The sequence below is a fragment of the Ischnura elegans genome, chromosome 12, assembly GCF_921293095.1.
Source record: "Ischnura elegans chromosome 12, ioIscEleg1.1, whole genome shotgun sequence".
NCBI classification, from domain to species: Eukaryota; Metazoa; Arthropoda; class Insecta; order Odonata; family Coenagrionidae; genus Ischnura; species Ischnura elegans.
Window position 1 is genome coordinate 18,872,876 of NC_060257.1, and position 24,149 is coordinate 18,897,024.

The window sequence follows — 24,149 nt, forward strand, 5'->3', positions numbered from 1 at the left end:
GCCGAGTAATTGCCTGCAACCCATTACCATGCGTATTGTATGAAGATTTATGAGTAATGTAGACAGATAATATTTCAATGATTTTTATTGACACGCTGTCACAAACTTTTAATATAATATCCCTGAAAATTACTCCATAGGCAATTGTAAGGAATGAACACTTTTACGCTAACTATAAAAAATAGAGTCTAATTTATAGCTATAACCTTCAGGATAAATCACTCACTCAATGACTTGACCCAAACAGGGTTTGGATAGGTGAGGGTAGAGTTAACCTCAGACTAAACCAGAGTCATGTGATGGCACACATTTGTACATAATTTTCAATCTTTTAGCACTTCTTTGGAAAAACATTCTTTTTTGCATAAAATATTTGTTTTACAAGGTGAAATACACTGTGAGTAGCTACCTCATCATTGAGAATGAGAAAATTTGCATTTTCCAAAAAAAAGAGCAAACACGGAGGGATATATTGTGTCTTATTTGCATTATTTTATGAGGCAAGTGCAAATACCACCCCATGGAAAATGTAAAAAAACAGCGCACAATTCACATCAGCATAGATTGAGTAGAAATTTAAATCACCATGGAATATAATGATTTAAAAATAGGGTAGAAATAAGAGGAAACATTAACCTCTGAAAACTGGTAGATGATGATTGATATTGGGAGCAAGAACACTCCCTCAAAAAGTGTAGCCAGGGCATGCAAGCGCTTGGACGCTCCAATTCCTCCACCAGAACTCCCAGCTGATGTTCCAGTAATGGAAACTAACTTTGCAGCCACACGTCTTCCAAATGCATTGACACCAAGACGACATGCTACCAGCAAGGCCAGGAGGCAAACCCCTAGCTAAATGAAATAAATAGCAGAAAGAAATATTTTTATAATATTTATAATGCAGGTAAAAAGGCAGTATTTGTGCAGAAATAAAAATGGACAAGCCTGCATTAAACACTTAAATATACCTGCAAGAGTATAACTTCCAATGGAGAAAATCATTTACACTGACCAAGGTTCAAACCAGTTCGCACCAAACGCATTACTGAAGCAGGTTCCACCATGACTAAGCACTTCCAAACAAGCACAATTTGCATGTTTTGTTTAAAAAATGTTTTGCTCTTATTGATGTAATAAAAAAAAAGTAATAACATTGCATGCATGGATGCATGGGCGTACCCAGCGGGGGCAGAAGGGGGCAGCAGCCCCCCCCCCCTAAAAGCAAAAGTAAATTTAGATTGAAAATAAATTTTTGAACAAATTTTCTTCGGATCAAAGAAAAATGATATTAGTATAACACATGTAATTAAAATAATTTTTTTCTGAGCAAATAATTTAAAAAAATAATGAAGCGCTTTTTTGTTTTCATACCCTTTTCTGTGTTACAACTTGAACGACCACGGCTTGCCCCCCTCTAGTTTTGATCCTAGGTACACCTTTGCACGGATGATTGAATTCTTAAATCAATGCTTTACATATCAAGTTCTACATGGCAGCAGTATGCCTATTTTTATCCAAACGGCATGATTTGAGTTCAAGTCATTTATTTTGCTAATAACTGCAGAGAAGTTTGGTGAAGAGCCCAGGTCTAATTTTTTATCATAATTTTGATGACATGAAAAACTTTGCACGAATAATTGATGAACTCAGCGATTCTCTCTCATTCAACTACATACATACTATTCTCACCTATATATTGTGTTTCTTTAAGGTTTTCCCTGACCATAATCTCATTTTTGCCAGACTTCAAATTCCAAATTTTATTTCCCTGACTGTTATGAACCTTGTAATAGTGCTCAGCAATAACTTAGATGAAGGATTGAGAGCCAAGATGAAAGAAAGAAAGATTCTCATTTTAAATAATGACACGCCATTTTTTACCCATGAATAATAATAAGGTATATAACAAATTATCACTGCAAGTGGTGGCCATGGACTTGACTTACTACAGTGATTCATTTCATAATGATTCTTTCTTTATTTTCCTCATCTTTTGGGGTGAGAGGATGAAACCCTGTGTTCCCCCTGCAATACATCAGAAGAACCCACAAGGCTGGGTGGTACTTAGACACCTACCTTCCCCACATCAAGTTTAATGTTTTCCATGTTCATTTCTCTAAGGAATACATATACACAGCAGACTTCCGATTATCAGGCTCGGGTTAATCTGGGTTGCAGATTATCCGTGCATGATTTTCACTCTCACTCAATTTTTTCTGCAATCTTTATTTTTAAAAATCGGACAAAAAATCATCGGAATTACTGCATTAATGCGAGGATACACTGGGCTTATTATTTCCGTAAGAATCCCCTTCGTAAAACGGAAGCGATGATGCGCCAGCTGCATTCACAGGAGCACCGTGTTCCTGTTTTCCAAGCCTCGCACTGCGTGACCGTGCTCCTTGATCACGGACACACGTCGTGCAGCGGTTACAACCGCGGCAACTCGTGCGAGACGTGACAATGTGACGTGGTGACAGACAGCGTAGTTTCCGGCGTCAAGCAGTGGTTTGGAAGCATTCGTGCAAACTACTTTTCTGTATCAGTGATCACACAGCCACGGAATTAAGTATTTTTTTTGTGGTGGTGAGCACTCTTAAATAACAAAATAGCTGCATAAATAATATTATATTGTTTTAATAATGAAATACACTTTGTTACTTCCACAAAATTTACAGTTTCTATTCTATTACCGGTTTTGGCTACTACACCATTTTCAAATACATCATATAAAATATCATACAAAATATGTATTTGAAAATGGTGTAATAGCCAAAACTGGTAATAAAATAGAAACTCTGTGAATTTTGTGGAAGTAACAAAGTGTAGTTCATTATTAATACGTATTTCAAATTCGGCCGGTTTGAGACAGGTATCTTAAACAAAGTGTAATAACATTAAAAGAATAAAATAAAAGCACAAAACAACTCTTTGTATGCAAATGAATGCTTCTTTTTCAATTGTTTGAACTTTTAGTTTTTAATTTCAGTTTACAAATAATTTGTGTATTCAAGTGTATTTCATTATTAATATGGAGCCCTTCCTCCACGTAAAAGCTTCAAGTTTTGATTTTATTGTATTGTTTGTTTTACGTAAATTATGAATACATATTATGTACAAGACATTTAAGTGAAAGTTTGGATTTTCCGTGTTTTTCGATTATTCGTGCCGTCTCTCCCCATCATTAGCCCAGATAATCGGGAATGTACTGTAGTATAATCACACAAAAATGCACATTACATAACTGGAGTTATGATCACTGGTGGACAATCACATTCATAGTAAAAGCACTTAAAAATCCCCTTACCTTGTGATCTGATAACCCGAGCCAAGACAATGGATTATAGATGGTGTGCACATCTTCGTCCTGGGTAGGTGTGTCATCATGATCAAATAACAGAAGAGAAACTGTGCCAAGGGCAAAAAGTGCAGTCCCACGCACAGTGCTATGACTGCCTATCCCTGAAAATTTAAAATATCCAACAACTGAAATAAAATGAATTCTCGTTGATAAATATTAAAGCTAATTAGATCGGACCACATGACACCATATTTTTTTACTTTTGGGCAGATATGTGGCCAAGTGAAAAATGTTGAGCATGGAGTTAAAATGCAATTACCATTTTGCATTGATATATAAATGAAATATATAATTACAATTCACCTTCAACCACTTGTAAAACCTATGTTAGAACTATGTATGTATGTAGATGCCAGATTTTGAAACTGTGTTTCTACATGTAGAAGACAAGAGTCATAAACTGGATGAATTGGAACAATGCCAAATTTTTAAAGTGTCCATAGAATAAAGAGTATGTCTCTTACAAGGATTACTGCAGTTTTTGGAAGGTGTGCATGGAACAATTTCACACATAATCATCTGGGTCCATTCCTCTTCCCACATTTCTATTTATTCATTCAATTTGCCACAAAAACTTTTTCCTATCATTGCATTCATGAACACAATTCTCTTCCTACCCCTTCCTCAACATTTTTCCTTCTATCACAGTTCTCAGTATCCCACCTAGTTTAGTACTCACTCAATCCAACCCCTCTGTCTCCTAAAAAAGAAATACATAAGTATGTATCATATCTTGAAATGTAGGCTTTTGCAGCAAGATTCATTCATATCAAGAGGCTTTCGGAAGCAGCTGTGTATTGAGCTTTACCATGCGAGCTTACTCAGCCACTGTAGGGCACATCACCAAGAGATGAAGGCCTGACGATACTTTCATTACCTGATGTTGTGCCCTGCAATGACCGTGAAAGCTCACTTGACAACGCGAGGCAAGGCAAGGTGTTGTGGAACATACTAATGTAGATGAAGTAAATAAAGTATGCACTATAACATCCAATTTAATGTTTTCATGTAAAACTAGTTTCAATGCAGTCTGGCATCATCTTCCGGTACTCCTCAGAAAGTGGACATATACTACGTAAGCATCAGAGGCTTCCAGGAGCAGCTGCGTATTGTGCTTTGTCAAGCAAGCTTTCACAGCTATTGCAGGGAGCATCACCAAGTGACTAAGGCTTGATGATACTTTCATTACCTGATGTTGTGCCCTGCAATCACCGAGAAAGCTCACTAGACTAACCACAATAGGCAGCTGCTACTGAAAGCCTTCAATGCTAATGTAGTACATATATGTCCACTTTCTCAGGAGTACCCTAAGATCACGCATAACTGCGTCGAAACTAGTTGTACGTGAAAACATTGAAGTGGACATTATGGTACATACTTCATGTATTTTATTTACATTAGTATGTTCCACGACACCTTGCCTCACAATGTCGATTCCCTCTGTATACTTATTCCCCATTGAACATTCTTTTCTTCACCCACCACGTCTACCACATCCTCCCTCTCCCTCTCTGTCCACCTCACTTTCTCCATTTTCCTACATACCAACACCTTAAATGAACACTCCTTTCTCATCCTCTTACCTCAGTATTCACATTTCCAGGTAGTAAAACACAATACTTTACTGTAAGGAAACGGAAGTGGAAGCCTTTCCTCCATTTCTGATGCAACAACTGAATTATGGCCCTCAGGATTTCTGTTCTAATTAATTGACAACAAAAAATAACCATGATAACATTCACTTGAATGATGTAAAAAAGTGTTGAATGTACAATCACATGGGTTCAGCATTCTTTCGGGCTGCATCCGCGTTCGTTGTCGAAGAACCACAACAGTTTCGCCAGCTCTCCTGCCAGCGTCCTCAGGTGAAGGGTCAGGCAGCGTCCTCATCCTTCACCTGAGGATGCTGGCAGGAGAGCTGGCGGAACTGTTGTGGTTCTTCGACAACGAACGCGGATGCAGCCCGAAAGAATGCTGAACTCAAGTAATCACCGCGGAAACCTGCGTACGTACAATCACATGGTTTTAGGCAGCATATCTTTACCTGCAGCACTGACATCAAAAAATGCCCTAAAGAAAGCTATTGATTGTACTTTATGACTCACTTGAAGAAGAATACATATGTATGCATATCAAAATCCTGACATGACAGAGCAATTCTGCTCATTCAGTAGAACTTCAACTATCCATTTTAATAAAGGGCCCAAACAGGTATAGAAGTGATGGATAATGCATTCATGATGATTTTCCCAGCAATTTTTACTTTGCTTTCTGGGACAAGATACGCCCATCCTTCATCTTACCACTTTTAACACTTCACTATTGTGTTTAACCAGTTAACTACCAAAATTTATACAATACTAGGTATATCTAGAAAGAAGATCTCTTTAAAAAACCCCAGTACATACGAGGGTTGTACCAAAAGCAATGTTCCCATATTTTTCACAAATACAGAACTTTGTTTATTTATATTAATTTTCACATCATTGAATAGCTTACACTTTTGATTATTTTTCAACGTAGTCTACATTTTTTTCGACGCACTTTTAAAGACAGTGCTCCAGCTTTTCTATCCCTAAGTTGAAGAAGTCTCCCACCAACCCGTTGAGGAAGGGTGCGACCTCTGCTCGGACTTCATCGTCGCTCTTGAAGCGTTTGCCACCCAAGAGTTTTTTTTCGGGGATATAATGAAATACCCACGCTTCATCTCCGGTGACGATAGAGACCAACAACTCCTCCCCCCCCCTAAAATTGTTGAAGAAGTTTGCGAGCACAGTCAAGGCATTGCTGCATGTGTCCGTCAGTCAGCATACGGGGGACCCAGCAAGCACACATCTTGCAATAACCTAACATTTCTGTTAAAGTTCTTTCAATTGTGCCGTGGGAAGCTTCAGGAATGCATTCAAAGTTCACGGACAGTGACCCTCCGATCTTTGAGCAGCTCACTGTTGATCTTCTGGACAATCCAAAACCGGCGGTCTTCCACTCCGTTCTTCATTGTGAATTTCCGTGCGACCCTCGGCAAAAGCCCCGCAACATTTGCGAACGAGCTGAAAGGACATGCACTCTTCACCATAAAGTTCAGTCAGTTGCTCATGAATCTCCAATGGCGGTAACTTCCTTGCAAGGAAAAATCGGATAACTGCTCGATCCCCACACTTGGCAGTAACGGGGATCATCACTTTCATTGTTGAAGGTTGCTAAGCCAATAATGAGCGACAAAGTGAATCGCGGACTGGCGGACTCGAGAGTAGGGGAACCACTGTGCACGGCAATGTTGTGGGATTTAGCCTATCACCTTTGCTCAACATTGTAGCTCATTGGGAACCTTACTTTTGGTACAACCCTCGTAGGTACTTCCTTGCATGCAAGAAAACCTCTCCCTTCGGATTAAATTTAATCCACGATAACTACTTCAAAAACATCACAGTGAATGTAAATTTTACATGGAAAAAATCCAAACAAAGATGAAATTAAAATTCCTCCACTGCAAAGGCATACATTTAAATAATATTTCACAAACATAACCTCCCACTGCATAGCTAACCATAAAAGAGATTTTGAAGTAACTTACCTGAAAATATAGAACCAATCAAAGTTATGGCTACAAAATCATACTGTTCATACACTAGAATGGTCCTAAAAGGACCACATAGGGTCAAGCCATAAGCCCATAATATAGAAATGAAGGCTCTAAATGAAGCATACTGAGCCACCTGAAACCAGTGTGACTCTGAGAGCTTTTTACCAGAGGTAAAAGGCTTCTGAAACAGAACAAATATGGCTCCTGACCTGAAATAAATAATGCCAAATACTAATGAAATAAGTAAAATATATTTCAGCATTTTATCGCAGTCATTTCATCAATTGATATCATTTGAGTACCTGCTTTGATTAACGACTCTAAATAACAGATTTAGGGTCATTCAAGGTGAATTCATCTAGCCACTCACTAAACCCAAACCTCTCCTAAAATCTTTCTGATTTCAGTAGATTAATACTACTTAGTAGTACTTTCAGTAGACAACACTACTTACTGGCGTAAATTGCAGTAATATTCAATAGATTGCTATTTATTCTACGACAAACGAGATCACTAGATCAATCTAATTAGAAAGGATCTGGAGAGGGTAAGGTTTGAAATGCAGCTTTTTTTAGCAAGCGTTGAAATTACACTTGAATCACTATATCAACGGATAACATACTTTTAAAAAGCAGCAAGCGATAACTTAGTGGAAATAAGGATGCCCATAAAAACCAAATTCTTTTCTATAATAATGAACAGATGAATCACTCATAACGCAGAGAATATCGTCTAATTTGCACACTCAATTCTAAATCAAATTTGAGAAATAATGATACGAAACGAGCTGCTCAAGCATTCTCATCTGAAATGCAATATGAATATCATTTAGCAATTATATCATGGAAAAGTATTAAAAAATAACCCACTAGACACATGTACAATTTTAGAGTACAGTAACCTTTATGTAGCCTGCCAGAGAGTCGATGTTCATTGGGAAGCTGCATTAAAACTGTCAAAAACACACAACATAATGCTATACAGCGAATTGACTGACTTAATATTGATGTACACAAAAAACAAACATTTTACGCATACCAATTCTAATTTTTGTCATCAGTTGTTCGTTGGAAAAAAGGGTTTCTTGATAACATTAAGTGCTCAGATACTTGTCTTTGATTCAAAAAAATTATGAGTTGATAAAAAACAAGAATTTATTTGCTTTGATTTCTGTTGAAGTTTCTTATCTAAGTAATAAGGTTCCAAAAACTAAGAAAAAAGAATAAAAGGAGACAGTTATTCAGGTAAAATAATGCAACAAAGATTTTATGTGCTCCATAATGGAAAATTTAATCATTTCAAATATGATAATCTTGAAAGTCCACAAATTATGACACTTCAAATACAATTTATATATCCTAAATAAAAAGGATTAATCATGGCAAACCTGGCAACATTCATTCATCTCGAATATTTCATTTGAAATGCACAAGCCACAAACACATTCAACACAAACAGGTAAAATTAAAAGTATTGCAACTGAAACATGCGCGGAAATCACTTTCCTCCACATAAGAACAGACCTTCAATGAACTCATAAGTTGAAGCTATCAATTTCAACTGTCTTTTTATCATGAAAGCTTATTTCTCACAATGACTTAAAAGTCTCAGGGAAGGGGCCTAATATTTACACCATTCTTGATAGTAAGACAGCGAAACATACAGTTACAAGTCTATACTGGGTATCCAACTACTCAATGAAATAAGCTGTATATGTACAACCTACCAAGAAATACAAATATTAAGCCACTATTTCATAAATATGTATATCCTATGAACAGTTTTCAAAGTAGAAAGCAAAATTAGATCATACGTTTGTTATTGATTCAAACATATGAAACATCAATAACCACCAAAATTAACCAGGAAATACATTCTCAGGAAAGAATATTTTTTTCCAAACTGACAAATTCCTGGAAATACAATTGCTAATAGATAAATTCATACAGCAAAAACAAATGAAGAAAATGCTTCATTGAAAAAGAGTGCTTATTTACACCTGAAATAAACACCGTAAGTAATTGAAAATTGCTCCAAACGAGCAACTCCAAAATATTAGACAGCAATCCAATTAAACCAACAGCAAATATAACAAGGATGATTGATGACTTGGAAAACTCAATGGCGACAGGGACACATTACATTCAAGTGTCCTTAGGAGTGTCATCATTGGAAGCCGGAGCTTCAACAAGTCCAGGTCGCTGACTGTCATCTTTTGCAGCATCAAGTAAGGCCTCAATTAGAGTTTGTACAGCTTGATTCGCATCACCTGAAGGACGCCTACCAATTAAGCCACTCTCCTCATCTCCCTTCAAAACAATACTTATCACTTTAGGGGGTGAACCCTTCCCTTCTGCAGCCTGCTCATCGGACGTGTGAGAGACAGTTTCAACGACAGTATTGGCCTTACTCCCATCTTGAACTTCGCCTGCATCCATATCTTCCCCACTAACCCGGACTTCAACAATATTACTTTCACTAGACACTTCCTGAACTTCAATTGTTCCTCCCTTCCGCTCCGAGGTAGAAGAGTCTCCTACATGTTCATACTCTCGAGTATCTATAACAACCGGTTGTTGACCATCTGAGTCACCAACCAAATCAGACACTTCTGATGTGTACACATGAATTAGGTTATCACTCCTGCTTACATCCTCCCCCACGTCATCAGCGTTGGTAACAATGTGATGATGCGGGGTAGAGTGATCATCATCCATACCATCATCTTCATCGAATCTAATTACAACCGCTTCTATGCCACCATGCTCCTGATCCTGTATCACATACTCACTCGCCCCCTTTTCATCCCCACTATTCAAACTTCCCGTAGTACGCGTGGTCATCTGGACCAAGTCAGCCATGCTAAGGACTCGACGTGTGATGGATCCCTTTTGAGAATTAGATGAAGCCAACTCGCCAACATTTAGTTTCACTATGTGCTGTTGTTGTTGGTTGTGCTTCTGGTTACGCTTTTTGGTGATCATGGTCACTCCCCTCAGTTTATTACCCTTCTCAATATTACCCGGCACATACTCCACATCTTCCAACTCCTCTCCGTCATGCACTGCATAACTGGAAACTCTGATGTTACTCACAGCAGCAGCCTGTTCCTCTTCCTCGTTGCCCAAAGGATCATCAACCTCCCCATCTTCCTCACCAATGATGACTCCAATACGACTCTGCTCAATATCACCCCTACCACCTTCCATTCCATGCTCTTCATCGTCTTCCACTCCTTCCTCATCCACCAGACCAGACACATCCATCTGCACTGGATGTATGAACCTCACATGGTTTTCCCAGTATTCACGCTTGCCAAACTTAAAACCACAAACTTCGCAGACATAAAACAGCTTCTTGTCATGGTTCATCAAATGCCATCTGAGGTTCTTCTTGTCGCCAAAGGCCCTCTGGCAACGACAGCATTTGAATGGTTTCTGCTTGTGATGCACAATGCGCACGTGTCTCTCCACATCTCCCTTGCGCGTGAATCTTGCCTCGCACACTTCGCAGCCAAAAGGCTTTATCCCAGTGTGCGTGCGTAAGTGTTGCCGAAACGAGGACGGCTTGAGGAGCTTGTGGCATTCATTGCACTCAATCTTGTCCTCCGGGTGCAGCTCGCTGAGTCGCGCGATCGTGGCATGGCTGAGCTTTGGCCTTTTGTACTTCCTCCGTGCCCGAGGCAGCGGAGACGACTTCACGATCATTTCCTCAAGCTCTGGATCCTCGCCCTCCTCCAACTCTCCCTCCTCTTCGAGATGCGTGGTGGGTGTCAACTTCACGATCATCTCGTCACTCTCAGTGGCAGCCTGGATGATGACACTCTCTTCCACTACCTCCTGAGGCTGGTTCTCCTTCTCCCCATCTTGCTCATGCTCTTCAGTCACCGTTACTGACATAGGAACCACTTCCTCTACCAACATGTGCTCCTCCCTCATTTCCCTTTCAATTTTTACATTCACCGACTCAAACTTAATACGATGCATCTCATCAACCAAAGAATCCTTTTCACATTCTTCCCTTTCGTCAGGCTGCATACACTCAACAACAACTGTTTCAACAATATTTTCTGGGGCATAATGTTCTTCGACCTCTGTCTCTTCAGTTTGGATTATATGTTTTACTTTTGGGATCTTTTTCAACTTGATCGAATCAGACTTAACAGGAGAAGTGTAAATGTGAGGAGGGGACTGTACAGCAATCATGCCTTCTTCCAATGGTCTTTTCCTAGGCCTTCCTCTTTGCTTCCTGGGAGATAACGGGTCATCGTTTCTTGGCTTTTCTCTATGGAATGGGGGTGAGGTTGGGTGAATGTCTTTTGACATCACTCCTATGTCTTCATTATACTTAGAATCTCGTTGTTTCACTGGTTTTGGAGGTGTTGGGCTGGGTATTGGCACATTCATTTTTGAAAAATAGTACTCAAAATCATCATCAAGTTTTTTCTTAGCAGCTTTTTTACGCAGCCCATAGCCACCACTAGATCGTTTCTGTCTGGAACTCATGGCTGGGTCCTCAAATTTCAAATTGTTTCAGAACCTACAAGTAAAGAAAGAGAGTTGATTCAATACTCAGAAATCTACGCTTAAGTATTTTTCTAAATGTAACTTTTTCACAAGTAGATGAATTTGATCTATATTTTAAAGTAGATTTAATAACTGAACTACAATAATGAAACAGCCTGAATAATATATTTAAGGGTAGTAAATGCTTGGCTTTCATTAATTTTAAATTGTTTCCATTAATTCCCATAGGGTAAAATAACGGTAGTTCACGAATCGTTGCCATCTAAACATATCTACACAACATGATCGTACATTAACTGATTGACATTGACTGGAGGCTGTGGAGAAAATAATCATAAATAAATAACCTTATCAGTCTTTATAAAGTACTGGGTGATTTATGGGGCTTTTTGCAAATACCAATGAATAGATATGAATATCTGCACCTACTTCTATGATTGGTCTCTGACATAGCCTTGTGGAATACTGTCACAATGGATGCTTTCAGATAAGATATGTACCTTCACTTAAATATTCAGGGTTCCCACTCTAACTAAATTATAAAATTCACAGTTTTTTCCAGGTTTTCACGGAACAAATGTCGTCAAATTCACGGTCTGTTGATAAGCCATTTTAGGCAGAAATATTGATGATGCAACAATCACCGCCCGCACGTTAACTAAAAATTTATCAACCGCGACAGGCGCCGTGAATTCAAACGTAGCAATGAAAGTGCTATTTCTAAAGACGTGACCTATCGATATCAAAATTTAGGTGAAGCTTAAGGTTGTGAGTGGCAAAATGGAGGGAGCAGTGAGGTAGGGAAGTAAAGAAGTGTCTGACTTTTCACCAGGGTCAATGAACACTTTGTTTGCCGGTCTTCCAATCACAGGCTCAAGATCAATGTGTCATCATGGCACAAGGCATCAATAATTGCACTTCGAATATACGTGTGGAGATAAATTTGTCTCTACGTGGCTCGGCCTTGAAACATGATTTAAATATCTTTTTTTTCTTTTGAACTGGTCAATTGTAGTTCTTTTTCTATAAGTTTGAGAGATTTTCAAGGTTTTATGATGATATTCACAGCTATTTCCAGGTTTTTTTCACGGTAGACGAAATTCACGCATTTGAATAATAGGATACACCAGGCTTATTATTTCCTTTAGAATCCCCATCGTAAAACAGAAGTGATCACGTGCTAACTGCATTCACTATTGTTCCTGTTTTCCAAGCCTCGAAGCTCGTGCTCCGTGATCACGTATACACGTCCCGCAGCAGTTGCGACCCGGGCAACTTGTGTGAGACACGACTACGTGGCGTGGTGCCTTAAAGTGTTGTTTCCAACGTCACGCAGTGGTTTTGAAGCATTCATGTAAACCACTTTTCTGTAAACGTGATCACTCAGCCGCGGATGTGTGGTTTTCGAAACCAGTTCTTATATGGAGCCGTGATAATACGAGTGAAAACCAGTTATTGCCGCTTAAAAGATCACGGTCTGGCGAAGAAAGCTCTCAGTAAGTCTGGGAATCACTAAAATAACATAATAAGTGCATAAATAATAACACATTATTTGTTTTACGTAAATAGGGTAGTTTCCTTCATCAAAGAAAACGAAAGGCATTGATTGCGATTCGTTACCCACCATTAGTGTATTCATAATACACAAATTATTTGGTTTTTGAAATACCGGTTTAGACGAATGGCAAGGGTCAAATTTTATCCTCATTTGAAAAAGGCCAGATTGGCGCCCATGCGATTCCACTCCACGTGACGTCACAGGGACCTAGTTTCTACACGAGAGGATAGGAGTTATACATCGTCTGAGGTTACCAATGCATGCATGAGGCACAGAGCTCAGGGAAACATCTCTTAATAATCTCCTATTAAAACTGGCTAAGGTCGGAAAGTTTTCTTCGTTTGATAAGGTATTAATAAACCTTTTTTAAGCCAAGCGCTACCAGCCAGCAAGGTACTCAGCTACCCGCTAGCATCCTGCGTCCTATCAGCGCTCAGAGGCTCGATCAAGGTCACCTCACAAGGTGGGAGGGGGAACCAGAAATGCGACGCACAGACTTTTTCCCTTCATTCCTACTTACGCGTCGCATTTTCACGCGCTTGAAATTTTTCACTTTTCATTTAATCGCGAAAAATAGATATCGTCATTTAAAAATCTAAAAGTGTGAAATACCTACTCTAGGAGTAATAATCTTTCGATTTAGGCAATAAAAAAATAATTGGAAACCACCCTGTTATAAACATTACAAGACATTTAAGTGAAATTTTGGGTTATGCTTGTTTTCCGATTATTTTTGCCATCTCTCCCCATCGTAATCCCAGATAATCGGGAGTGTGATGTATATAAATTTATTCACCCAAGAGCTCTTTTTGTCTGGCTAATCTCTGGCATGAATTTCCTTCCATTGTTAAACTGATATGCTGGCATTAGATGAATAATGTACTGCAATTTTAACAATTCTTTTCACCTAAAACTCAAACCTAACTTTTCTTAACTAATCCATGGTTAGACTACTACAAATAACAAGCAGCTTTTCAATCTAATGTTCTTATTTCCATAGGTGCTTCCAACTGAACAGTTATTGGTGCTTTCCTCATGTGGTCTATTTGCAAAGATGCAAGTATCTTCACCAATACAGCAAGGACAGTTACTGAAATGTTGGTGAAGCTGTCAACTATGCAAATAGAAACACACACTGAACACCAAACAATTATACTTCCAAGAAACTAGAATACAGATGGTTTTAAAGCAACATATTTATAACTGTTTATTCTTATTGATCCCTAAAATATTAATCCCTAGTTTCTTAATGCATACGCCATCATGAGTTCTAGTACCGATATGTGCCTCAACAAAAATTTAAAGTGCAACCAAAATAGCCTTGGCAAATACATGATCGGATTTGGCCAAAACTGAAGGTTTAAAAAACATCCTAAGCTTTATTGGCAACAGATGCTTCATTTTTTTACTCTGAGGCCTGACTCTGCAATGTTCAAAGGACGGTAACTTTAGAACGGTTCAGTTCTGAGCTGAGATAAAGTGATCATTATTCATCATAAGGATACTGCTTTCATATATATAACTTTCAGAGAAATCGGTGATGGTAACCTGACATGATTTTGCTCTATCTGCCTGATTTGAGATGAAATGGCCCAGCTCAAACTCATCAGAATAAATGATATCATTTTAAGCAAATTGAATCAGGGTTTTAAGCATTTTTTTCCTATAAGATCCATTAAGTTTCAACTGCAAATGCAACTTATCTTTTAACTTCTGAATAAATACAAATTATCTAATTATTTTTATGGTCCCAGCCTATTTAAAAAACATGAAACATTTTAAGATCCTGATAACTCTGATATTCATAGGCTAAGTTAAAGAAAGGCCCTCATTATGAAACAATCATACATAAATAACCTAACAGACGAGTGGTGTACAATAAATTAATTCTGGCAATTCTAAAATATGAGATGTATTTAGATTTGTTACCCTTAATCTGAATGCAACCCTTTGAAATTTATGGTCCAATACTTTCTGTGAGTCAACCTATCCCAAAATGATTAGAACTAACATGTCCCACAGTTACTTTTTTATGAATCCTCTCAGAGTCACATCGCACGCAGCGATATTTGGTAGCCTTGCGTAAAAATGGAAACCAAGTAAACTCATCATGAAACTCAGTCACCTATTGGCTTCTTTGTCCGCAAGTGCTTTGACCACTTCCCTTCCAGAGCCTATCAAGAAGGAAGGCAAACATGGAGTAACCCGCCATCTTTTCATTCCTTTGGCAAAAGAGGACAAAGTATGTCTAAAACACATCAGCAATTTAAGGTGATTGGTAATATCATACTTTACACACTCATTATCACTAATAATTTCCCTTCATGACTGTCAGCCAACCACTACCAAATTAGTGAATATTTTGCTTTTGGTGTGACAGAAGGAAAACTTGTCAATGTAAAAGAATACAGAACTCATGAAAAAAATCCATGAAAAAATTAAGCATGGGACAGTGGTTTTAACCATACCCTCTTGTTAATAAACCTTTCAAAATGACCCATCTGCAAAAAAATCTCTCCGTGGCTGTTTAAGGGAGAACAAAATATGAATAAATATTATTAACTTTATACTTCTAAGTCTTCCCTATTCACATTAATAGTTTAAGGATACCAATTCCAAAAATTTAACGCAAAACATTGCTGTGCAACCACAACCAAGACAAGGAAAGAACAACCCAGCTGTTTCTAACAGCTAATTTATCAACACATGCACAAATATTAAATTAACTGTTTAATTCATTTACCATGAATGGCTATGCATTCTCACAGTTTTAATGAGTTTTGGTTGCACAGTAAATATGTAAAGGAACACACATGTGGAGTCCTTCAACCTAATGAATGGAGTGGCGATGATGGACAGAGTATTGTTGATTCTGCCATCAAAAAATTATAATTAGCAACTAATAAAGCGTCATTTTTGTCACCTAGACCATGATTAGTGAGAAAACCAGGTCAATTTAAGAATATCATCATCATCATCATCACGTACTTAAAATATAAGCATTTTCACATAGAGCTCAAATCAATAAAATTCAATGATTACCAAATATTGAATCAACTCCCTTTCTGAGCAACACCAGCCATGTGTGATATTTCATGAGGATACAATACAATTTCTATTAATATTATTATATGTATGTTAGGTAAATTTGATAAAAAAAAACTTTTTCTAATAACTGTTGCTATGACAAATTACAAATATTGTCTAAAACATTTACATTCATAACTTAAGAGGTAAAAGGAGAACTAATGAGGAATAATTTCTGCAAATTGCAATTTCATTAAATAAAAACGGCAAAAATTATAAATTATATAAGACTAATTTCTTTATAATACATATAAATAACACATTATTATTGAATTTATCACATTTTAAAACTAGGAAACAAAATAAAATAAAGCCAGAAAGGATAAGCATCTCCATAAAGTCACTAATATAGCACAATTATAGCTGTACCAATTAAAGTGTGAACAATACCACAAAGAGGAATAGATTTGCAGTCTAGAAATGAGGATTGTAGAAGGGCCATTATAAAGACTTCGATATTAACATTTACCAAAGATACTACCTGCATGATGCAACCTCATAAAAGGTTGTATTCACATGTTTATGTATTAGTACGGTGCAAACAGGGATAAAGAAGTAATTTCATCTGCAGCACTTTATTGGTATTACATGAAAACAATATCATAGAAATCAATACATGAATAACTCCACCTCGATGAGCTTACTGGATGTGTCACCTGGAGACTCTGTACTAACCAAAACTCTAATCATAAACTAATTTGAAGTATTTTCAACTAATCGTACAGAGGAGTTTACCATTTACTAATAAAAAGTTACTTAAAAACATTTAAAACTCTTAATTGCGATAGAAAAGGTAAGTCATGAAGTAGTATAACAATCGCTGAAGAAGGAAATTTTTAAGGATTCGGGTACTGATAAGAGAAGAATGTCGAAAATTCTAACTATAAGGGGTCTTTAAAGGTAAGGAATATGAGCTCTGCACAAATGTAAAAACTAAATTGCGTATTTACTGATTTATCATCTTTAGTTCGACTGATTGTAAATTAGAAAGTAGAAAATTCGTAAAATCAAAATGACTAGGAAAATAATCAACTATGAGGAAGAGAGTCGAAGAAAATAACAAATGACAGGAAAAAAGAAACAAGATAATATTACAATCGTGTGATACTATTACTTAATCGATATATAAATAATGCTGATATTTGAATTTCAATATTCGAAATGATAAAATGCTTTTTTTAATTCGAATAAGTTGACACAATTAGAATTCCAAAACTCACAAATAACTTTTATGGGGAGTATTATAATCAATAATTAACTTAAGTGAACGAAATCCTGAAGGATACACTATGGCAGTTATATTTATAATTTTCACAGGATTACAAAAGACAATTAGAAACCTTAAGGGGTAGGAAATGCAATAACTCTAGTAAAAAATTTAGCAGAACTAAATAGGTACTTTGACAATCCATAACAAGGTCCTAATACTTACACCAATTTTAGAATGCAAATTAGAGGGATGACGCTGAAAACTTTCTGGAAATCATACGCCAAGTAAACTCCAAAGCAGAGCAGCAACTTGCTGAAAACCAGGATACTAATGTACCAACTAGACTTAGTTGGGTGATAAATTGCTCTTGATGGAGAAACGTCCACGCAGTATCTACCAGGAATTCCTTTCATACTCCGTAAAGTGTGAATAAGTCCAAGAGGAAACTTCCAGGAACGTCTGTTGGTATAATGATGAAAACATTACTAAAACAAGTTAACAATCCAAGTTGAAGCAAGGATTGCAACTAACTACCATTCACGAAGGCAACATGACATTACAAATGCATTGAAGACCGAGTGTATGCAACTAAAAAGATAAAATTGAGTCATTGGCATTCACATGTAATATAAACTGAACAGGATAAAAAATAAATAGCTTATTTTAAATTTTACCGGGTACATACGCTTACTATGGCTCTACTTTCCAATGCTCGATTATTTTGATGCTCACCAAGCCATTGACGTAAATGATATAATGCTAACAATGGAGCTAAATTTATCAATGCATCAGCAAGACCCGGTTAACGCAATTTTTAAAAGCAACAGTAAACAAAGTTTACTACGAACATACGCGATTTTTACCTTCTTTTGATTCTGACGAGAGTACGCTTCTATTCACGCGGATACGCCATATTTTAAGAATTCAACAAAGATGGAGTACGCGCGAACGCCGCAATGCAATCTCGAATGCGCAATATCCCGAAAAATCCATATTCGCCGATCATTAAATATCTTGTTGCACACCAAAAGTACTGATTATTCCATCCTCAGAGTTGAAATTAATTTTAGATGTAAGGACGCTTTGTCTTTTCACCCGTTTAATGTTTTAACTGGGATTATTTTCTAATAAAAGGAATTTGTCGCACACGCATTGCACCCATCAATTGACTTTCCGTAGGGGTCATTGGAGTGACACATTCGGCAATATCTCTTTTTCTCTAATTAATTTAGACTAAATTTCAAACAATAATTTATTAAATTGTAAAAAATCAACTCTCAATATATTTCAGTGTATTGTACGCCATTAAGAACCCCGTCCCTACGTCATTAGTTTTATTTTTTTCAAAGTGTATGTGTGTACGTCCCTTCCGTAATGCTGCTTGTAAACTTAGGGTATTTTCAATTATTTGTTTAACACTCGTTGGGAGTTCAGAATAAAGTTTTATTTCATGTAAACGAGAAGAAAAGCTTTCGAGCGACATGATAGAATCTTGTTCTAAAAGACGAATGCTATTGGCTGTGACATTTCTTGGAGGGTAAATAATTTGAATCATTTCCTCTGCTACAGCAATTCATGATTTCCATGTATCCTAGCTTCTCTTTTGTACTTCAGGCTTACTCTACTTGTCCTCGTGGTGGAGAGTCATTGGACCAATGGTACTAAGAAAGCTTACCCAGAAACACACACAAGAAATACTTCTCTGTCCTCTTGCTGGTTGAAGGAAGACTACGAAATAGTGGAGCCATGCCATCTTTGCAATGGTAGTAATTGTTCTAATTTTTCATGGCTATATATTTTACCTTTAATTGTACTTTTACCTACTTCAATATCATTTCAGCCTTTGAAATCAACAGTTTAAGTGTTCCTGCTTGCCTTCAGACTCATTACAAGGAAGTAATAAATTGTAACGTCTCCGGAAAAGTCCAAAGAAGGTGAGTGTAATTGCTGGCGTATCAGTTTCTGTCATGTACCGTTTAATGTAGCTTTTATATGACCTGGCATTGTTTTGCCTTCTCGTAACAGCTGTGATCGAGTGGCCTGGATTGAAGAGCGGAATTTCTGGATCTTTGAAGGACTTATGCTAGTTTTTGGCAGTGTATCAATCACGGCGGTTTTCACTAGACAAAAAATTCTAGATCATCGAGTGCTGAGGAGATTACAGAGACAGCTAGCCAGCGGCGTGTGATACTTTTAGCCACCGTAGGAACCGCTTGTTTATAGTGGCGTCAGGTTGTGAAAGTTGAGTTCTCTCTTTCGATTACCTATCTCTCTTGTTGTTTTGTGATTTTTCTCATTAATAAATACACGTTCTGTTTGTCAAATTTTGCTAAAATGTTAGATGTGTATCTTATTATCTTTAAAGGTCCCAAAGCAGGCTCTAATATTTCCTTGGTACCACTAGAAACTTTGATTGCCTTACACACTATACGTTATTTAAAGTGCAGCTATGTATCTCTCAAATTGGTGTTAAAAGATCCGAAGGAAGAAGTTCTGTTCGAGGTAGACCTATCAAATGTTCCATGGGAGATAATAGCGGAATGTCAAATACCTGTCGCAGTGCTGCGTTGTGTCCTTCCAGCCATTTTGGTCATCAACTCAGTTGGTCCAGTATGTGTCGCAGGTCTATCAGCTGCCCTCCGCCAAATGGTAAAAACTGAAGCAGGCGATAACCAAGGATTCAATTCCCTTCTTGGATTTCGCGAAGGTTGCTTGTCAGCTTGTGCTGAGACGTCGCTGTGGACTAAATTTTGTGAAGTTGACGTTCCCAAAGCCACAAAAGAATATGTATCAAAAGTGGAATCTTCTGTGGATGACGAGTTTACAATACCTGTTGATTTAGCCCGATTTGAGCGTCATATGGAACAACCCCTAAGAATCCACAACATACAGAAGCAGAAGCAAGATTATGCTAAAGGTGTCTTCGAAGGTGGCATCGAAAACACAAATTCTTGTAATGAGACAAATAAGGATGTCGAGTTGGACCATAGATATGCGGAAAATCACTACCTAACGCTGGCTGATTTAATATTATTTCCTTGTTTGTATATCATATTTGAATCAGCCAAGAAACTTCAACTTCAAAACTATATACCTCTTGTGAATCAGTGGTTGATCAGGATGCTAAGCCATGACAGTATTAGAGAGTCGGCTAAAATAATTTTAACCGAGTCATTGCCACATGTTGATTATAAAGCATGTTCTTTACCATTCGTTCCCAACCAGAGTCTATACAAAAGTGACCCCAAGCGGTATAAACCACGAGCTAGGTTGTACACTAGACAGGATGAAGTTGAGGCATCACTGAAGCTGGTGTCCCAAATGGGAGTGAGTGTTGACTGGTCTGCGAAACCTTTCGGGGCTGAAATGGAATGTGACTGGAGCATGGTGCCGCAAGATGCTCATCCATTGGGGGGTTCACTCCCTGTATCCCGTTCAGAAAGGAAACTGCAACAACTGGAAAACCTCGTGAAGGCAGTATTGAAAGTTGCCAAACCTGGGCAAACTATTGTTGACTTTTGTTCTGGTAGTGGCCATCTTGGAATTGTTCTTGCTTACTTCTTACCCCTTTGTCACGTAATACTCCTTGACAATAAAGATGAGTCTCTACGCAGAGCACGTGATCGGGTTAGCCGTCTTGCAATGGATAATGTAGCTGTTTACCAATGTAACCTTGATTACTTCAAGGGAGATTTTCATGTAGGGGTCTCTCTTCATGCTTGTGGAGTAGCAACTGACCTCGTCATCCAAAGGTGTTTGGAGCAAGGAGCAGTATTTATTTGCTGCCCATGTTGCTATGGTGGTGTTAGTGACAACCACATTGTCACTTACCCTAGAAGTAAGCTTTTCAAATCCTCGCCCATTACATTGCGTGAGTACTTGGTGATTGGACACTCGGCTGATCAAACTCATGGTGATGATAATAGTAAGACGGAACAAGGGAAACAATGCATGGGTATAATTGACATGGATCGATGCATCCAGGCAAAAGAGAATGGTTATCAAGTTCATCTTTCTAAACTTGTTCCAGAAAGTTGCACTCCTAAGAACAATCTCCTTGTAGGACTTCCTGGAAAAAATTAATTGTAGGTTATCATAATAATATTACATGCTCTATTATTTTAATAAACTATGATTTTATTAACTTATTGTTTTTAATTGCACTGCATTGGTGTCATGGTGCCAGAATGCTGTTCTTGCACTGGTTAACAAAAGACATAATAATCAAATAACACTTATCAATTTTACTGCCTCAAAATTTCTAATACAGTAAATCCCGGTTAATTGGGACACATCGGGACTTGTGCACTTTGCCCCAATTAGGCAAACTATCCTGTATATGGGCATAAAAAACTTTGAAATGGTAGAAAGAAGACTAGAGAATGTTTATAATGCGACACAAGTTTATTAAACTATTGATGTGATTAATAAATCAGCGAGTTTAGTTAATTTATTATCATTTTAAAGAATTATAACAATTTAGCTAAAAATATTTTTCACAGCCTCCGGCGACGCTGAATGAATGTCCTATTAAAGAAAAGTCCTATCCTCTTGCGGATAATAAAAAAAACAAGAGCTTTCAAAATAGGACAAGAATTGGAAAATTCGTGAAAAATAAGAGTAAATCAAAGGAGGAAAATATAAAAAATAGTATTCTGAAAACAAAACATTTTAATTTTGTCGCGAGTATAGAATCTATGTCACCGACTCATGGCCCAATAAAAGCGGCATACTGTCCCAATTAAACGGAGAATACTCTGGGATATTCCTCTATTGGGTTCTGTATTTCAAGATCTGCCCCAATTAAGCGGCTGCCCCAGGTAACAGGTGGGCCCATTAAACAGAATCTACTATATATACATTTGTAACCAAAATTAAAAAATGTATATAATAACTAGCAATAAAAAAAGTTATATTTCGCTTCTAATAAAAGTTGAGGAAAGTGCATTCTGGCACGGCTAATTTTGCTATGATGTCACTGTTCACACGTTGCAAGAATTGAAACTTAACAACCTGTAATATCCATTCAGTACTGCTTGCTTTAAGAAGAGTAGTCCCACATTAAGACTTTAAAAAATTTAAAAGGAAAACTGGCACATATCAAAACTTAAATTGATCCTCTGCTTGAATGCATGAATTCCTTTAAAACTGTGCCACTCAAATGGGAGCACTATCATTTTTCAATCAACTTGTTCAGTATTTTAGTTGCAACTAGTAATATAAATTGAGAATTTAATTTAATGTGAAACTACCCCACATTTGCTGTTTTACATACAATTCAGATCAACTATGGTGCATAAAAAGATTGTATATTTTGTACTTCACATACAGGACTATTTTCAAAGAGCATTGGTCATGCTGAAATGGCTGATGATTCTAATTTTTTAGGTTTATGGTATGCAATTCCATTTGTTGTACAAGATATTTTGAGCAGGTCTCTGACCTGATTGAAGGTCAATGACATGACGGAGGGGTTATGAGGTCAATAATTTAGGAAACCTGCAGAGTCAGGGGCGCAGCCAGGAATTAAGGCTGGGGGAGGTTTAGGTGCAACTTAGACCAGCGTGTGTGGGGGTATGGAATACCCACCAGGATAAGCAGTAGGTGCGAGATTAATAAATTGCGGAATTTTAAGAAAAAATGGTTCAAAATAGTGAGTTTTACGTCTTTCCGAGGGATATTTTATTAATCCTTACACTATTATATTAATAATAAATATTAATCCAATTAAGTAAAATGAATTAAATTTAAAAATTTCTCTGAGCTCTGGGGGGGTTTAACCCCCAAAACACCCCCTCGCTGCGCCACTGAGCAGAGTAGCAAGGCAATAATCTTTCGATTTAGGCAATAAAAAATAATAGGAAACCACCCTATTACACCAGAATATATGAACCATATGTAAACCACCAACGTATCACATCCAACCTCTCCTCATCATGGGGATTATTTCACTGTGATGCCAACGACATTATTCCTGTCCTATAATCATGAAGAATTAGCTGCAGCTAACTAGCCATAAGAAGATAATTCAAAAATCGTACCAAGAGCCAGTTTTTCTTCCTTAACTTGAGTTAGGAAGCGCTAATAATAATACACTAAGAATGCCAGAGGGCAGCAGCATAGACAGGATTTTTTTGGAGGCCCAAAACCAGGGAGAAATTTTTATGAACAGGGTACTAATTAGAGAGTTTTAAACTAATTTTAACTCTTTTCATAACTAACAAAACTTCATTTATCAAATAAATCTTCCGCAAATTTTCAATATTTCCTTTTCTTATAAGATGAAGCAAAGTTATTGCGTTTTTACATTTCTGGGGGTCCGGACTTCCCCTCACCATGTTACTACCAAAGAGGCAGTGAATTTCTCATAAATTAACTGTGCAAAGGTCGGACGGTAAGTGCGTGCAGTGCATTTCTCTCCTTAAATGGGACCTAGCAATAGCTACCCTGCATCCAATCGCCGCTAACATTGACAGGCGGCCATATGCTGAGTTCTTAGCATGTCATGGCTTCTTGCGGCTGAATGAACATGTCACCATGACCCACTGGTGGGTGGGTCCCATTGCTGCTTGAACTAGGGAAGACAGGTTCAGCTCACCTGTGATTGTGTTAACAATTTTTCTTTCCACAGCAGAGAACTGGAATATTTTGGAGAAAACATCACAATACCGACAGAAAATTTTTATGAATGTGGTACAGAGGGATTATATTGTAGAATGAGTCCCACTCTCAATGGTTCAGAAACTCATACTTTATGAATTATGCGTATTCAGTTTTGCAGCTACCATCTATATAACACATTCCAAAATGAAAACACATTCATA

General features: G+C 37.5%; 3 protein-coding genes across 8 annotated transcripts in view; 2 read left to right on the plus strand and 1 right to left on the minus strand.

Annotated features, from left to right (window-relative positions):
- Nucleotides 1–18,287, minus strand: part of LOC124169527 (zinc transporter 5-like) — a 33,213-nt gene extending 14,926 nt beyond the window's left edge. The window contains exons 1-5 of one of the 6 annotated variants that reach the window (XM_046548165.1): nucleotides 18,058–18,182; nucleotides 17,548–17,784; nucleotides 6,936–7,153; nucleotides 3,308–3,462; nucleotides 637–852 (exon numbers count right to left, since the gene is read on the minus strand). In XM_046548165.1, coding sequence (XP_046404121.1) covers nucleotides 637–852; nucleotides 3,308–3,462; nucleotides 6,936–7,153; nucleotides 17,548–17,738 — 780 coding nt within the window. In that variant the 5' untranslated portion in view covers nucleotides 17,739–17,784; nucleotides 18,058–18,182. The other 5 variants (XM_046548164.1, XM_046548162.1, XM_046548163.1 and 2 more) reach the window with 5 other exon arrangements.
- Nucleotides 18,288–18,559: 272 nt separating this feature from the next.
- On the plus strand, nucleotides 18,560–19,665 carry LOC124169530 (protein JTB). The gene is made up of 4 exons (XM_046548167.1): nucleotides 18,560–18,862; nucleotides 18,940–19,088; nucleotides 19,166–19,259; nucleotides 19,351–19,665. The coding sequence occupies exons 1-4, from the start codon at nucleotides 18,807–18,809 to the stop codon at nucleotides 19,511–19,513; spliced, it is 462 nt and encodes a 153-aa protein (XP_046404123.1). The 5' UTR covers nucleotides 18,560–18,806; the 3' UTR covers nucleotides 19,514–19,665.
- On the plus strand, nucleotides 19,660–21,469 carry LOC124169529 (glutathione S-transferase C-terminal domain-containing protein homolog). Its single transcript, XM_046548166.1, has one exon. The coding sequence runs from the start codon at nucleotides 19,660–19,662 to the stop codon at nucleotides 21,406–21,408; it is 1,749 nt and encodes a 582-aa protein (XP_046404122.1). The 3' UTR covers nucleotides 21,409–21,469.
- Nucleotides 21,470–24,149: the final 2,680 nt, after the last annotated feature.